General features: G+C 40.2%; 1 protein-coding gene across 5 annotated transcripts in view; it reads left to right on the top strand.

The window, feature by feature from the left end:
- Hlk (hulk) overlaps positions 1-18,744 on the top strand; it is a 50,461-nt gene that overhangs the window by 1,151 nt on the left and 30,566 nt on the right. For all 5 annotated transcript variants that reach the window (XM_076816976.1, XM_076816972.1, XM_076816977.1 and 2 more), the window contains exon 2: positions 15,035-15,217. In XM_076816976.1, coding sequence (XP_076673091.1) covers positions 15,035-15,217 — 183 coding nt within the window. The remainder of the gene's footprint in view (positions 1-15,034; positions 15,218-18,744) is intronic.

Genomic DNA, 18,744 nt, shown 5'->3' on the forward strand with positions numbered 1-18,744 from the left:
TGATTCAGGGCCGTTCCTGGGTTTTGGCCGCCCAGGTGCAAAAATAATATTGCCGCCCTTACAAATTTAATATTCTTTAATTAAACATTTAATATGCAGTGTTTACTTTTATATCTATATATACATAATTTTAAACAGTTATTGCGTAAAAGAGTTTCGATTATTATTAGTCAAAACTGTACATATAATAAACGGCCTGCGGCCGCCCTTAAGTTTGGCCGCCCAGGTGCGGGGGCACCTTCTGCACCCCCGCCAGGAACGGCCCTGAATTGATTCGTTCATGCGGAATTGTTTTAGACCGGGGAGAATTGGCATTTCGGCGCTGTTAATTTTTGAAAATATAATTCGCTCACGTTGCGAAAGCGGGATCAAGTAATGAAGAATGAACGCGACGTCTACCGACACGTGGCAAAGCTTCGATCTTACGTAACTTGTCTATAGTAAGCCATTTAGATCTCGTTTGGCCACCGAATTCTTCGGGGTACTTCGCACTACGTATGTACCCCCCCTTTCTTCACCCCCCCCCCCGTGCCTCTCTTCTCTGAGTCTTGCATTCCTCTCGGTTCAGCGACTTCTGTTACACTCTGGCTCTCGATCCTTTCTTCTTCTAACCCTTATTTCCTAAATGAACACGTTTAAGGGCATCTAAATCGGATTTAGCTCCTCTCGCCGACAAATTCAAGCAAATCCAAGTGATAGATTGTAAAGCACGCTTTCAAAGAAAATCTGTCGCCTTATTGCGCGGTAACAAAGCTCGTTGGATGCTTCTAGCAATATCAAAGGTCTCTTCATTAATTTCCACTTTTCATTGCGATATGTTCAAGACGTTGCCGCGTTAGTCTATACCGCGGAGAACAATGAAAGCATCCCGTAACGCTAAATACCGTTTGGATCCTCATTAATGCAATTGTACTTACGCGGATACATCTTTTATAATCTACGTGGACGTCGATAGAACTTTCTTGGCTACGAACATCTACTTCTACCCTCACACGTTCTACTTCTTCTTCGTCTCTTCTTCTTCAGCGTCATTGAATTACGTAATCGGTGGCTGCGAGATAGTAGGTGTCGATGAAAGACAGAATTGCAGAACCGAATCCGTCGTTGGGATGGTTTCTCTGTGCACAGACGGCAAGTGAGGCATCGATATGGGAACGGCTTAATGTAACGAGGCGGAGACGTCCGTTCGCGTGTTATAAATAAATCTCCCGGTGGGAGATTGACGCCTCTGTCTCTCGGTATGGTTGCTCGTTCAACGGCTCCGTACGCTTGTTTCGATTAAAACCACCAAGTGCGGGAAGAGCTTGGATGCGTGCATGTGCGCAATCGCGCATTCGTCATCTCAGCTCCCATACAGCACACTCTCGTTGCAGCAAAGTTACAGAATGGTTGCAGTGCAAGATTGCAATGTTGCACGCAACGTTGCCGCAAGGGTGCAGTAATAATTCCTTGTCCGCCTTCTGCATCGTTTCGGGCAGTAGGGCCAACAATATAAAAAAGCTCGTTTTTCTTTTTTTCAAAGAAAATTCTTTTCCTCCAAGGGGATTCGAACCGGCGACCTGTAGCGTCGTAGTTGAACACTTTACCGCCGCAGCTACAACCACTGATTAATAAGAATGCTAACGTATTCGAACTTATACTCCTACCATGCAAAACTTTGAACTCAAATTATTCAAAAACGAAGACACATTTTGACAAACTCCATTAGGGTTTTGTAACACTAGTAGGTATGTACTACAACTTCCACCATGTGTCATTCTACACATTAAAATATACAGGGTGACTCACCTAACATTTAAACTTAAAATATCTCCGTTGTTTGTAATGTTGCGAGAAAATGTCACAGGAAAAAAATAATTGCTAGACAAAAAGGACAACATATTATACATGGTTGAATTTGTATTTGTATTGGCTATAACGTTACAGTAATGAGAATACGTCATCCCATTAAAAAAAACCATCGATGATCTTGAAATTTCGGGAAATATAACCTTGAGACAAAAATCGTCCCTGTCAGAATAATTGCCTCTCCGAAGCAAACATTGTTTTCCTTAGACATTTTCTCGTATCATTAAAAACAACGGAAATATTTTAAGTTCAAATGGTAGTTGCAGCAACATTGCGGCAACATTGCAGGAACGTTGCCGCAATACTGGCGCAACGTTGCTATAACATTGTGGAAACGTTACCAAACGTTGCCGTAACGTTGCAGAAATATTGTAGGAACGTTGCCGTGCAATATTGCACCGCAACATTGATGCAACTATGCAGCAATAATTCTATGTCCGCCCCGTGCAATATTGCACGGCAACGTCGCAGCAACGTTACATCCACATTGCGCTGCAACCGTGCAACACTGCAAGGTTACTGCAACCATCCTGCAACGTTGACGCCACGAAGCGTGCTGTATGGGAGGGGTGGGACTGCGGGGCAACCGTCTTTCACGCGGCTTTAATTCTTTCTCGAACTTAAATCGACGTTGACGCAGCACATTAGGTATATACATAGTTTTTGATGTACACGTTATGCGCGCGAATGGCATTCGCATGACAATTAGCAGGTATTAAATTCTCTTCCTTTGCCAAGTAGCCGGCTCGCTCAGTAAGACAAGCCATCTCGCAGCAGACACAAGGTTTCGAGAGTGTCTGAGGGAATGTAATAATTGGTACAAGAGGCCGATGCAATTCTGTAGCACTGTGTATCGTTATTTCCCAACAGATTAAATTCTTTGCTTCATTGTTGTCCATTTTCTGATGAGGCATTGACAAGAGTATCAAAGTCTCAAAGCCTGATACGATAAATACAGAGGGAGCTAATATTTCCTTTAAAATTCATCGTAATTCGTTGGTGCGGGGGCAAGGGTTGTACAACTTTTTAAGAACAAGATGTAAATTGCTGCAGGTGTCTTAATATAATAGTAATATAAAAAAAAACGATGGAAATCCACACAACGGTATTTATATATAATATAGGAGATCCGGGTAATATTAAGCATACTTTTCAGTTCTCCTGGAAATATAAACGCATATACATCTAGGTACTTCTTTGCAGGGTATTCAGAAAATTATTCAAAATTCCTTACTACAATGCGAGATTAATAAAAAATTATAATTAGAAATTCTTATACGCAAGGTGCAAATGCAGAAGCTACTAGATACAAGGTCGAGAAGTAAATATTGCCTGGAGCTACTGTACTTTCACAAGCTGCTTCGCTTCGAAGCTGGAAGCTACCCTGCGTATGACGAAGCAAGTTTCTCCCTGAGTAACCGAGCAACTCGAATCGATATAAAGTTACAGTTCGATGAGGCTGGGAACTTGAAAAGTTGATCACCAGGAAAATCTAGCATATGTAGATATGTATCAGTAGCGATTCTGGCAAATTCAGACGCGCAGCCAGCTCTTGAACCCTTAACCCTTCGTTGACACACCTCCTTTTTCGATCAACTTTGACATACCTGGGTGGCTCACACCCAGAGCAATTTTTGAACGACTGCGATTCTCCTCTAAGGAATCAAATTTTTGTGAAAAAAATCATGGGTCAATTCCGAAGTCTCTAGAATGTAATACAATAGATTTTTTATTGAAATTTTATTACCGTTTTTTGTAAAAAAAATTCTAGATTACCACATGTGGAGAAGATACGAAGAAAATCTTTAAAAAATTGTAACTTTTACAAATTTCAATATTAGAAGCTAAAAATCTACAGAGTTGTTGTTCGGATATTATACTTTGAGAGAAAAAATTGTGTGTAAGTGGGCTTTGGAAAAAAACTATTTATTTTGCGTATAGAAGGTACAGAGCGTCAAAATCAGCTTATGGGTGGCTCACACCCAGAGTGTCAACGAAGGGTTAAATTGGCGATACACATTGACGAGCGTCATTACGTCAGACGTTGACAAAGTAAGGAAATTCGAATTTGAACTCTATATTTTTTCCTATTCCAAAGTTCTGTATTTAGTAAAAGGTCACTAGTCAATCGACAAGTAAGAATGTGGGAGCGCAAAGAGTTAATTTGTATAAAATTTGTGATTCAAAGTGGAAAGGCTGTAAATTGATGCAGGCTAACAATACAGAGGACTGAAATTTTGTTAGTAAAGCCAAGTTGAAAACTTGTTAGAAAAACTTATTTTTTCTCAACTTGGTAGTAGACAAGGAGACACGAAAGATTATCATTAGTTCCTTACTTCTGTAATTTTAATTGTTATTGGGTGATTTTTTTCACAAATTGGAGTAACCAATGTAACACTGAATACTTTAGGAATAAAGGAAAGTGAGTTATTTACGTTAATTCGACATAAAATTGCAAGTTACTTTAACACTGCTGATCAGCAGACGTACCTACTGATAACTTTTTGTTTCCTGTTTAAATTACTCTGTACTGGCCATGCAATCGTGTGCAGAAAAAAGAAAATAAAACAGAAACTTTTTACTAAACGTACGAACATTTTAACATGTTTCGAAATACTCTGTCATAGAACAGACAGTAATTCATGTTGATAAATGGAAAATTAAGGACGAAGTTATTTGATTTCCAAGTGCGAGGATTGTTTAATATATTTGGCCCAGTTCGTTCATTAATTTGTTTATACTTTCTCATTTGCAAGTAGCAATACTTAGTAACGCGAAAAATGATATACGAAGTAAAACTAACTGATATTTATGGACTTATTTAGGAAATTGATGAAATTGAAGGAAAAATGAAAATGGGCAATTCAAGTTTTGAATAGTCAATCGTAATAGGAAATAACAAAATCGTGTGATGTTCTTTCAAATAAAAGGTTTGCAAAAATTTCAAACAATACTATTTATAGATTTACTGGCTGAACAGTAAAAATTTTGGGGCTGCGTTATGTATTGATTGCAATTAATTAAGGGGGTAGGTTACCCTCGATAGCCCTAAAAAGGGCCTTTTTCAAACGCAAATTGTAAAGTGATAAATAACAGTAGGGAGAACGTTTTGTTCTAGTTTTAATCGTTATTCTATTGGCTTTAACACCAAAAAAGAAAAGTCTAAATATCTCTATGTATATAAAAGTTATGAGTAAAAACATGAAGGCGTGTACCCGGTGTACCGTTTGATGGTGAACATAAAATCTCGAAAACCGCTCCAACGATTTGGATGAAAATTTAATGAGAGATGCAGAAAACCATTTCCTACGATGTGTCGGTAGCAGATTTTCCAGATAAATTCTTAAACTAAAGATAAAAAATATATTTCATACAAGAAATCGATAAAATCGTATTTTTCAACATAAAAATTGTATTAATTTTTTTTCGAAAATCTGCTCCCGACATATCGTACGGAATAGTTTTCTGCATCTCTTATTAAATTTTCATCCATATCGTTGGAGCGGTTTTCGAGATTTTATGTTCACCATCAAACGGTGCACCGCGTACACGCCTTTACGTTTTTACTCACAAATTTTATGTACATACAGATATTTAGACTTTTCTTTTTTTGTGTTAAAGCTCATAGAATAACGATTAAAACTAGATACAAACATTCTCTCTACTGTTATTTATCACTTTACAATTTGCGTGGGAAAAAAGGCCTTTTTTAGGGCTGACGGGAGTAACCCACCCCCTTAAACAGGTAGATACGTGAATTCTGATTTAGCCAATTTGTATTTATTTACCTAATCCAAACTTAGTTTCAATTATCGATAGAAACAAAGTTTCTACATAATTTGTTCTGACTTTATTTTGAATTTTCTTGAATCCACTACATAGGTTCTGTATTCTGTCATTTCAATAAACAATCATAACAATACCTCTTTAAAAAATCATAACTGTCACATTAACATTTTTTACATTATTCTTCTCCTTATTATTACTCACGACTTTATTGCTAAAAATATTATAAGAGTATCCAAACATCTGCAGTACGTAAATACTAAATTAACTTCTACAACGAAAATGTTTAACAATAATTTGGTGGATGAAACTACAGCGACATCTCTATGCCAATTACCTTGCAAGTAATCTCGAAGAAATTCCACTACTTACAAGTGAACGAAAACGCATTTAAAGTCAATTGAACTTGAATAGAAAAGTGTTGTACTTTGTGATACTTTATTATATAATATAATATATAAAAGATAATACAACATAAGGAAAAAAACGCGTTGGCTACAGCAAGCCTTAGTCCAAACTAAACGCGCCAACAGGAACCAAGAAGTCCGTCTAGCCGCATACGCAACGCCCTCTACACGGCACGCAACATCCAGTGAAAGCATTTTCACGACAAAAAGTTTTTCTTTCAAGTTGAGGCTTGCTCTAAACCTTTGATCGACCTTCATCTTTTAAAAGCCCTTCCCTCGCATTCGATCCGCTCGCAATGAATCTCCCAATCGCCACTTAGAAACAAACCCAAGTACGACGAAGAAAAGTAGCGCGCGCAAAGTGTGCTGTTCACCTAGAACTAACCTATAAGGGCCAGAGAATTCGAAGCCAGGTCGTTTTTCCTTGACAACCTGTTTCTCCGTCGCGCAAGCCGCGTTCCATTCGCGATTATTCCCTGAATCACGTTTTCATAATACCGTCTGATGCAATAGCTAGCACGCTAGAGGGCCGACGAAATAACCAAGATCGTATCCTCGTTGAAGCAATTCGAACAACCTTGCCAAGAGCCGCAGAATGAAACGATCGCCCCTCAACGATCCCACAATAGTTCCTTTCCCGTATCAGTTACGATACGGATCATCGATCATGATCCTACCAAAAAATACCCTCGACCACTTCCCCTCCACCGCTCCCCCTCCCCCTCCCCCTCCCCTCCTCCCACGTTGAAAAACGTGGTCTCACGTTTCTTCCGTACGCCTGTTCGCTTGGTCCCGAGGATCTCTAGCCGCTCCTCCGCGTAATGACGTAACGAGCACTCTGAAAATACACCGGCGGAACTCGCGAAAACTCTTTTCGCGGCTGTTTCACGTGGCCCTCGTAAAAATAGTGCGCGAAAGGGGGGGGGGCGCCGCCGCCTCCCCCCCCCCTCCCTTTCTCCGCCGATGAATTATTGTCCGGGGCGTTTTTAGAGGAACTCACGGCCTCTGGGATCTGGACGATCGGTAGGAAAGAGCGATACCTCTTGAAGATGCTGTTAACAAGGCCGGCGCTCCGGTAGCCGCCGCTTTTAGCACACGTTCGAGTTATTTTAGCGCTTGCCGCCAAGCCTCTCGCTACCGTCTCGCCTGAAAACATACCGTCCTCGGCCACCCCGCCATCCTCAGCCGCCGCCGAGACGCCCCCCCCCCTCCCCACCCCCACCCCCACCCACCGCACTCCCCGCGGCATAGGCGGTCACCCTTCTGGACCCAGTTCTGACCTTGCGAACGGCTCCGGTTTCGGAAAAATCGGGGAAGAACCGCCGGCCGCGGGAGCGTTTTCAAAGGTTAGGCGCGAGAAGACCCGGACGACGAGCTCGCAAGTCGAACCTATTTCCAGCCGTCGTGTCCTCGCGTCTTCTTTACGACGCGAAGAGAGCTTTTTCTCGTTCGTTAAGCGTTCTCAGGGATGCTTCTTCTTGGTGCTCTGACGTTGGGGGCCCTTCGTGCTCCTGATAGCCACCTTGGTCCTTCGCTCCTCCGCTACTGTTGGAAAAGGGGCTTCCTTGAGCCCAGTCCCAACGCGGCTACTTATGCCTATTTCTCCGTTTGGTTAGGCTACAGTGAAGCGGACTATGTATAACTTATGTTAGGCGCTTGATGTGGCTGAAACAGCTTTATCTACGGACACAGCAATCATTGTTTCAACTCCTACCGGGCCCACTTAAACAGAGCAGATTTGTTGCATTGTGGGGGTGTTTTTTCAGTAAATGGAGTGCGCCTCGTTCAATAAACGACGGCTCAACCGGACACTGAACGAGGTGATTATGAAAGATCTATGACGCTCGCCGGAAAACCTACAGCTCCTGAGTAGATATTTCCAGATGTGCTCTCTCATTTTAAGCTTCCTGAAAGACGAGCTCTTTCCGCCCCATCAATTAAGGAAAGGCTTCCAGGCTTTTAGGCAGTCGACCCTACTTCATTACTCTCGCGTCATGGACTTCTGCTAGCACCGAGGCTATGAAAAACAATTTAAGAAGTTCTATTTTAACTACACTCTACCGCTCAGCTCAACACCTATCTCCATTTACTTCTCGCGTAATCATTAAAATATTAGGAAAGAATATTGTACTAATCCTGTGTAATACTCATTCGATTGCCACGAAATCACTTCGTCACAATTCTCGCTCCACTAATAAAGTCTTTCGCTTCCCTCAAGTTCCGTTTTCATCACTTTCATGTACAAAATTTTAATAAAAAAATTTAAAGTCCTGTCCTCCTTTAGCGAGTCTTGGTGGGACTAATTGAATTATCTTTCTAGGTTCTCCAAATTTTTGGCTCGGGGTAATCGGTAATTGGAAATACGAGGTGAAAAAAGTAAACTTCTGTTCTCAAATTTGTACCATCATTGCGGATGATATTTTACCAACTCCTGATTCTTTTGTAAACGCAACCGAAACCTAAACCCGAAATATTATTTTCATCTGAAAGTCTAACACTTTCTTTCGGACGTATTTTTAGAATGAATAAATACAACTATTTGTGTTTGTGCCATTTATTTATTTCGACGAATAATTAAAAAATGGAATATAAATACAGAAGGAGAGTATTTTGGATAGTAATTTTGGATCTCCTCTTTGTACTATCGTAACGAAATTAACGATATCCATATTTGTCTTCAAGAGCTTAACAGAAAGAAGGGAGTAGTATGATCGTAGAAATAGGAAGAAAATTATGTTTACGTAAAACAAGATTCTGACGCAGTTTTGACTCAGAAAATTTACAACTCAATTATTCCAAAGTACCAAATGTGGGAGAACGTAGAATGATTGTTCAGCGATGGTAAGGAGCCACCTTGAGGCATGTATAGCGCTAGACCACCTGTGCGCAGCGAGACTTAATTTAATTATCAGCTTGCCAGGAAAAAGGCAGAATGAGAAAATTGCTAATTCAGTGATAAGCGCTGTTGGTGCTCTGCCAACTATTCGCGTTCGCCGAGCATTTAAACACGATACGATGCGTTGTTTATTTAACAGTAAATAGACGACATGTTTACCTGAGCATGTCTCCTCTACTTAAATTTTAAACCCAACACCTATCTGCCTTGTAATATTACAAAATGAAAATCCATCTGTTGTATCATAGCCTACTAATACTTAGAGTGTCAATAAAATATTGAATAAAAATACTAAATCGTATTTTCAGGCTTTAAAAATCATTACCGAATCATTACCAAAGGAAAGTCTATCAACGACCTGGCTAGCTGCAGCAACCGAATGCTCCAAGTTCGAAGGGCTGTCTATTCATCCGATTCTACTTGTCTTTACATTAGATTCACAATATGAGCTCTGTACACCCACCAACGTTATACATATTAGAATTTTGTTATGTAATTAGCACCCAAATAGAGTCTGGATTAGGGAGTCGTAATGACGCCCGCAAATAGAAGACAGACGGTCCGCGGTATCGGGGAAAGCTATTTATTTAATCGCTGCACGTGCTGAAATGGCCGTCAGTGGCGGGCTTTGAAAAGCACGCACGGGTTTACCTGAGCAGCAGCACAAGCCCGAGACACCCACGCCTTGCCCCAAATCGTTGGCTCACGTTTAAAAGCTCGCCAATACCGCCACAATCGTAACCCAAGCGTCTACGCGAGACAAGAAATACGGTCAATTGAGTGGCTATATTTAGAGACGGGACTGGGACCCTGAAGATATGCTTTGAATCTTCCTTCCGGTATAAATAAGGCTACTGACTCCAGGCAACTCTGCTCTTCGGTGGAAAAAGGCAAGCCGCAAACTGTGGCAACTGTAAACGTCTTACGCGCCTCGCCATCCCGACCTTTCTGCCATCGAACCTACATGCATAAGTCAGTTTATTCCTCCGATGGTGTAGGCTACTCTCCGTGGACCTACGAATTTCAAAATCACGCTATCTATATTCTCCAAAGTTCCTCTTTCACTCGACCTGCACGCTCCTTGCGTACAGCCCCTTTCTTGTTTCTTCTATATTGCTCGAGCATTCCTAGTGGATCGCCAGTTCGCCAGCAACCAGCAAAACATCACGCGAGCACCCTCCGCGAAAGACGTGTCCGCGAGGAACGCCGGAGAGTAAAATGTCGTCGTCGACGGCATCGGCGAGGCCGTTCGTTCTTGTATTTTTAGTGGCTCGTAAACTAGGCACTGGCCGTCGTTCGATCTAGTCGTCTCTGTTTCTCTCGCACGTCGAAGACAAACTGCCTTTTCTTGGCCGCGCGCACCTAAGTGCCTTGATTCCGCCACCTTGAAACGTCGAAGAAGAGCGGCACGTGGGTCCGCCGATTATATCGGACGCCTCCAGCGGAGGCAAGGGCGAGATATCGCAGCCATCCACTAGTATTCTTGGTCCACCCTGATACCGGCACATATGTGTTTCCTCTCGCGAGCACAAAGTACTGGGGACTGTAAATCGGTAAATCGGTTTGAAGTTTTTTTTTTTTACTGATAACGTAGTAGATATCGAGGGAATTTTGCGCTACATTGCTATACATACAATTTTCACCGGTAATTTCGATAAGTTACGTATTTCTCGCGATTTACCGGTAATCGGTTACGTATTTCTCGATATTTACGTATTTTTCGCGATTTATCGGTAATAGGTTACGTATTTCTCGATATTTACATATTTCTCGCAATTTACCGGTAATCGGTTACGTATTTCTCGATATTTACGTATTTTTCGCGATTTACCGGTAATAGGTTACGTATTTCTCGATATTTACATATTTCTCGCAATTTACCGGTAATCGGTTACGTATTTCTCGATATTTACGTATTTTTCACGATTTACCGGTAATAGGTTACATATTTCTCGATATTTACGTATTTTTCACGATCTACCGGTAATAGGTTACGTATTTCTCGATATTTACGAATTTTTCGCGATTTACCGGTAATAGGTTACGTATTTCTCGCAATTTACCGGTAAATCGATTTTGTATTTCTCAATATTTACGTATTTCTCGCAATTTACCGGTAATCGGTTACGTATTTCTCGATATTTACGTATTTTTCACGATTTACCGGTAATAGGTTACATATTTCTCGATATTTACGTATTTTTCACGATCTACCGGTAATAGGTTACGTATTTCTCGATATTTACGTATTTCTCGCAATTTACCGGTAAATCGATTTACCGGTAATCGGTTACGTATTTCTCGATATTTACGTATTTCTCGCGATTTACCGGTAAATATCGAGAAATACGTAATTTATCGAATTACCGGTAAATATTTGGTGAATTACCGGTAAAAATTATATAGTATAGCAATGTAGCGCATATATGTAGCGCATAATTCCGTCGATATCTACGTTATCAGTGAAAAAAAACTTCAAACCGATTTATCGATTGACCGGTTTGCAATCCCTACAAAGTACGGACGTTCCTGTCGACCAGAGCTTTCTATTCCGGCCAGGGTTGTCACCTTACCACCATATAAATCCCGGAGTGTCACACATTCCAACCCGGAGATTCGAATATAAACCCGGAGATGGAAAAACCCCCAAAAAAAGTTTTGTTCTCGAATATCCGGAAAACAGATGTGCAATTCTTTTAAGCTCAAACAATTCAGAATTTAAACGCATCTGTTTTTTTTTAATCAATAACTTTTATTATTTTATAAAATTTATACCATTGTATAATACCACAATTTCTTATTATCTCATTTTTTCTACAACCCGGAGATTTTTCCCAAAACCGGAGAGGTGGTAACCCTGATTCCGGCGCTGATCGATCAGCTGATTATGATAACGATCGCATCGCGTCTAGATTAGATGATAGAGTGCTGGAAGTTTGCGTGGTAGGACAATGATGGAACGGGGATGTAAAGCTTTCATTTCAGAAAATGGAAATACGTGGTAATCTTCAAGGCGAATTGAAAACCAGAAAGTGGTAGACAAAGTTCGTGTATGACTTAGTTTACCATTTATCTGAGCTGCGGCCATTTTGGTATCCCAACGGTTGCTTATTTGTATTTGCAGAAAGTGCTATTAGAAGTTTTCAACAGATACAGCATTTATCTTACAGCATAGTATTTTGAAGCTGAATTAAATATACGAGTATGAGCTGCATTTGTTTATTTATTTTTATGGTACTCCTTGTACAGTTGGGGAATAAAATGACTATACATTTAAATTTATCTTTGGGTAGTGCTTTCCCAGGAAATCTCTGTCAATGGCAAGGAAGCATCGTTGAAACGATGATTTTTTATTGCTGATTTTTCATTTCATTGAAAAAACAAGAAGAAAATCACGCTAAACAGCAACGATCGGTTGGGCGTGAGATTGAGTTTTAGCTTATCGCTTATTTTTCGTTCCCAATGCTTCGGTCCGTTTAGGAATGGAAGGAGTGGGTGAATACGATAGGAAATAAAAATAGAATTGTTTTGTGTCGCTCTATTTATATTTGTTTGCGAGTCACTGCTCCACCGAGAAGATCAGTTTGAAATCGTTTTCATAGCCCGTGAATCTTCAAACCACACATCGCTGGTGTTAATGTAAATTTAAAATCAATCAATATTTCCTAGCTTTTTCGTTATTGGTCTATTTTTAAAGGTATAATATATTATACCTTTAAAGATATAATATATTATACCTTATAATATAATAAATTATAGATAGAAACTTGAAACTTTTAATTTAATAAAAATTAATAAAAAAATTAAAATAAAAATTAATATATAATTAAAATAATATATTATACCTTTAAAGATATAATATATTATACCTTATAATATAATAAATTATAGATAGAAACTTGAAACTTTTAATTTAATAAAAATTAATAAAAAATTAAAATAAAAATTAATATATAATTAAAATAATATATATATATATATATATATATATATATATATATTTTGAATTTATAAAAATTTCAAGTTTCTATCTATAATTTGTCACTCCCATTATTGGTTAGGTCTGGGTTAGGTCTGGATTAGGACACGTGAAATTTTTATAAACTCGAAATTATAAATAAATATATAAATAAAAATTTATAAAAATTTCAAGTGTCCTAACCCAGACCTAACCCAGACGTAACCAATAATGGGAGTGACAAATTATAGATAGACACTAGAAATTTTTACAAATTCGAAATTCACGAAAATTCTCTTCATTTCTCTATTATATACTCCAGTCACTAAAATAGAGTAGCAAAGGTTGTTACCGTAACCTCCTTGTAAAGACCTGTTAACAAAGATTCCGTAGATTTATTTATTCCCCAGACTGGCTGCCACATAATAACAAAGGAAAATTTTGAATTCATTAACCCACCGAAATATAAAATCAAGATAGCTTTTATACCCCTGCAATGAGCCAAGATGATAATGCCACCAGCACTGCACACTTTTAATATTTACGACAACTATTCACAGTCTAAAATACGGAGTACCTATTGTTAAAATAACAATTGAATTTGATGTCACGAAGAATTCGCGGTGTCCTTATTTATAACATTTTTCGCGGTTGCATTCCAAAACAACATGTTCCTCCATAACTTACCAACCATTGTCGCAGAATTTCTTTCGACTTTCCACTATTACGGACGCCACGAATGGAGACGATCCAATTTAACTGGCACACATTTTTCAACGACTCGCCTGTTCATTCTCCCTCCCCTCCGCGGGGCATCTCTCTTTTCCTCTCACCTACGCGCTCAAAGCGTGCGCTGCCAGATTGCGTGCGGGGGTGTCTGCGGTCGTATGTTATTGCTTCGGTAGTATTAGCGCAGTAGAAGGGCGCGTTAGGAGGAAATGTATCGAAATGAAGTCAGTTACAGAAATACAGGGGATAAAAGACACGGGAGCGATAAGGGAGCAGAGGAAAAATAACCAGTAGCTAATGAACTTGAGCCAGTAGCTGTGATTTTATATTTCAAAGACTGGGACAGCTGCGCAGAGGCAGAATCGAATGCAGGGGGCGAAAGGGCGGGTGCGCGTTAAGAAAGCAGGAACAGAAGGGAAGTTGGGGAAAGGAGTAAAGAAAGAAGGGGAGAGAGCGTCGAACTCGCCTCTCCCAGCTTTCGTGACTCTATTCCGGGGAAGTCGCTACTAAAAATGGTGGCACCCACTTGTTCATCCGCTTGGTTTCATGTGTCTTGCACGGCAGCTATTGTCGGTGTGGTTGAGGTGAGACTTCGAAGCCTGCAGCGGGAAAATCAGCGAGAGACGTCCGAGGAGACACCTTGCTGTCCATATCCAATGATTGTAACCCAACACCCGCGTGGCTTGTCCGCTGTACCCCAGAGCGGAACAGAACGGAGCTGGCCAAGAACGCTCGCAACTGCCAAGTCACCGGCGATAAGCATAAAATTCCCGCACGAAGGATTACCTTTCCTCCTGTAACGCGAACCCGGTATCAGGGACTAATATGCTCCCGGGAAAATGATCGCTAATCCCTTCGGACACCGCTTACTTCTCAACGATTTCTGATGGCATTGAAGCAGTAGAATATTTCCAACCCATTCCTCACAGCAGAATATCCTAACTGTTCGCTAAAAGAATATATTTAGCGGAATACTGCGACATTAGATTGCGCGTTCAACGACCTTAAAGCAACTAGAACAGATGATTCGCCATGGATTATCCTCTTTAGAATAGAATCTTCAGTAGAACCTGGGACATTTAGATGGGGCACACCTTGCTAGGCTGCTCTAAGTCCTCGCGTGAATGAAAACGACTCAATATTAAAGCAGAAGTTAATTCTGAATGGATCTAAGAACATGTGGAACCTCGTAATAAGTCTTTAACGCATGTATAACAAAATACTTTCGGTTCTATCATCCTTTTCTTAAGTGGCAGATTCAGTAAAATGTTGACACCTACGTGTGAACGTACAGTATCTTTAAGTCAGCCGGACAAAAATATTTAGCAGTACATTGAGACGACGAATTATCGCATTAGCCAAGTTGAATGCCGCATCTCCAAATGATCCGCCGCAATCGTTCTGTTTCAGATGCGAGAAGCTGCACGACATGCGATAAGGTGCTGGCCGAGCTGGAGAAGATTGACGATGACACGGACCACTTCGGGGTGGACTTCGTCAAGATCAACGACAAACGATTGGCCAAGCAGTATGGCATCAAGACTTTCCCAGCCCTCTCGTACTTCCGTGAGAAGGAGCCGATCATATACGAAGGTTAGACTCGCCAGCGCGTACCGATCCAAAGCTTCCGTGTCCAATGCTTACAACCCAATGGTTTTCGATGAAGAAAGACAGTTAAACGCTGTCCCTAAAATATTTACAACACGTTAGAGCATGCATGCGGCGGACAAAAGCGGGTAGTAATGATTCCAAATGGCTGAGAGTTCGCCAAACTTTTATTGGAATCCGGCCGCAATTTCGGTAACCTTGCCAGGTATGAGAAACAAGGTTCGAGACTCGGTGCTGTATAGTACTTGACCCAGAATTCGCGGAACAATCGCTGGTATTTTCTAGCTTTCGTCTACAGATTTCTATATGCCCTAGCAAAAGGATCATAGCCAGACACTGGCTACACTTTGCTCTGGCTATTCTCCTTCCTCTCGGCGCTGAGAACTCATCAAATGCGATACCGCAAACGCAACGATGTCGTTAACGAGTGGTTCTTCCAGTCCCCAATGTCCTAATAAACCTAGTGAAACAAACAAAGCCACGTGTCCTCAGAGCTTTGCCGTAAAAACGACAAGAAGCGATGTTGCTCTTAACGGTGTCCGGGGTTGCACCTACTATGAAATAAATCACCTCAGCAGTCCTGGACGATCCAGGAACGTCGAGGCTAGGTCGAAACAGAGCAGAGGTGAAACCAGACACGACGATCGTATTAATCACAAAGAATCGTAGACCTCGGATTTTCGCGGACGCTGGCGGTAACGCTTTGCACCAGTCGGACCACCTTCGTTCTCTGGCAGCGGTCCCAACTGTTGGTATTTGGTGAGGTTAGCCTGTAAAACAGCAGCTACCGTGTGCTCGACTTTTCTTCGACGTACAACTCCATCGCGACAATACAGCCGGAAACTACTTCGCAAGAACCGCCCAACGGAGTCGCCCAGTATCGCTGCATCATTTCGCTCAGCCAGTGATACGTCAGCGACCAGGAGAAATTCGCGGAGTAGAGGGAACGTGTATTACGTAATAACAGGATGCAATGCGCCGTATACTGTATCCTACGGTTTCATTGAGCCGCTGGCTATCAGGCTATCTGCATTTAGATTGAGAGATGCTTCGACTCGCTAGAAACGAAAACATTCCTCTACAGTGCGGCACGATCGCACCGGGTTCGATCGGCGGCAGCCGAGAAACGCCTGACAGAAATGAACAGCCCTGAATTTTCGACCATGCAGGACATCACTCGTCAAGATTTAATGCACAAGCTGGTCTATTCGAAGCAACGATCTATTTAGACAAGGCATTGTTTCTGTGCTACTCGGCTTCGTAATTGTCAAGGTCATTGGTATCTTATTAAGAGAGATTAGGTAAATTCGTGGGATAAAATTATTTCAGTTCTGATGCACCCTATATAATTTCCACGTGATTCTCTTTCTCTCAAGGGGGTGTCGGACACCTAGAAATAGTGTAATATTGATATCCCTTCTATTTTGATTTTGGAATACAGGAAAATAAAAAATTCCAATTATCACGATAATTTAGTGAAACTAAACTTAAGGGAAGGTCCTGTGTTTCTGTTAATATATTTTTTTATTGGAGAATCCAAATTGATTCAGAATAGCTGCAGGCAGCTGAAATCGTCGAAAATACAAAATCGCCAAAGGGGTGTTTAAAATTGTCAGTGAGGGGATATAATATTAATTCTTGTAAAAGGTCGTGTTCAAATTAAAGCACAATCCGTGTACATCTGCCCGTTTAGAGTTCATCAGTACAACAGAGTTCCATGCTATATTTCTTTATACAATATTTCAATTATGTCACCTTCTCTGGAGTACTACCTGTACTATCTGTATTACGTTTAAATAATTCTATACATTTCCGTGATGAAATGGCAAAACTTGCCACAGTCGTATCGTAAAGTAAGTTGACACTATTTAAAATCGCATAACTTTTTTAAAATTGGTCCAAACGACTTGAGTTTTTTTTTAGAAGCTAGCGGAATTAGTTTCCTAGGCGACGTGTTTCGAAGTTTTGAAAAAAATTACAACTGTTTGGAATAGCGATGAAAATAGTGAGGTCGTTTTTTTCAAATTTTTTTCTGAGCCTGTAATGAAAATTAAAAATAAAAACGTTTCTAGATTGAAGTAACTTGTATACATGCTGGGAATTTAAAGATCGCAGAATGAGGTCGAAAATCGCTGATTTCGGGAATTTCGTGATTTTCATTACAGGCTCAGAAAAAATTTTGAAAAAACGACCTTTGCTATTTTCATCGCTAATCCGACCAGTTGCATTTTTTTTCAAAACGATGAAACACGTCACCTAGAAAACTAATTCCGCTAGCTTCTAAAAAAAAAACTCAAGTCGTTTGGACCAATTTTAAAAAAGTTATGCGATTTTAAAGACTGTCAACTTACAGTACTTATAGCAGTTTTAAAATTTTCTCAGCTGTGAGAAATTCATTTTCACTTTTTCAGTCATTGATCAAGAAATTTTAATCAAAATATTAACTGAACATGGGAATAGCAACTTAAATAAGCAACCCAATTAATAGTAGTAACTATTTTTCACAGAAAGGTGTGAAAATTAATTTTTTATAAATCTTCGTTAATTGCATCACTGAAGCCTTCCAGATAGTCGAATCCTACAGCGTTTTCAGTAGTGAGTAATGCCCATTAGAACTCGACATATCATTCAGTGGCGGATTTAAGAAAAAAGGCCCAGGTGGCAAACGTTCTGAGGGGCCCATTTTTGGGGGAAAACGAAGGGGTAGTTTTCTAAAAGCTAGCCAAGTGTAGTAGTACAGAAAAAAAATATAGTGTTCGGATAATCTAATCATAATTTTGTTTTGGCCATAGGGCCCTGCGGGGGCCTTCTGTGCAGGGGCCCAGGTGGCAATTGCTCCTCAGCCGCCCTGTGAAATCCACCACTGGTCATATTAGAATGAGAAAAAGTTTTACATATCATAAATTGCCACTTCCCTTTTTTTCTAAACGACACGGTGTAGGGGTGTCATATTGTGGAAACATTTAAATTTCACCTAGACACGCGTGGAAAAGCAAACATAATTTTGACGAAAAGCAATCATATCACATTTTGCTTAAAGCATATAGGTATGCCATTCACGGGACAGTTGGAAACTAAATAAATTGAACTGGAATAGTTTCTTCCAGTTACCTGTTTCGCTCCGTATAAAACTACTTCAGCGTCGAAACTTTAATTAATTAGAATCCTGCAAAATGATATTGAAAAATGCTGTACGCATAAACATGGCGGTAAATGTACCAATAGATCACGAAAATATACAAAAATCTTTATAGGTGACTGAGATTAAGTAAAATTATTAAGTTTAAAATTCTGTAAAAAATAACCGAGTTTTTTGACAGCGCTAATAGAACACATCATTCGACAAAACTATGTAGGTACCAAGTAATAAAATATGATACTAAGTAGTCAGAAAAAAATGAGGTATGTTAGAAGAATTCAGATGCTATCTTATTTTCTAAAAAAAAAGAGATCAGATATTGGACGCACTTGGACAGCCAACGCGGAAGTAGACCGTGGTACAAGTGTGATCA

This window comes from Andrena cerasifolii, chromosome 7 (assembly GCF_050908995.1).
Source record: "Andrena cerasifolii isolate SP2316 chromosome 7, iyAndCera1_principal, whole genome shotgun sequence".
NCBI lineage: Eukaryota > Metazoa > Arthropoda > Insecta > Hymenoptera > Andrenidae > Andrena > Andrena cerasifolii.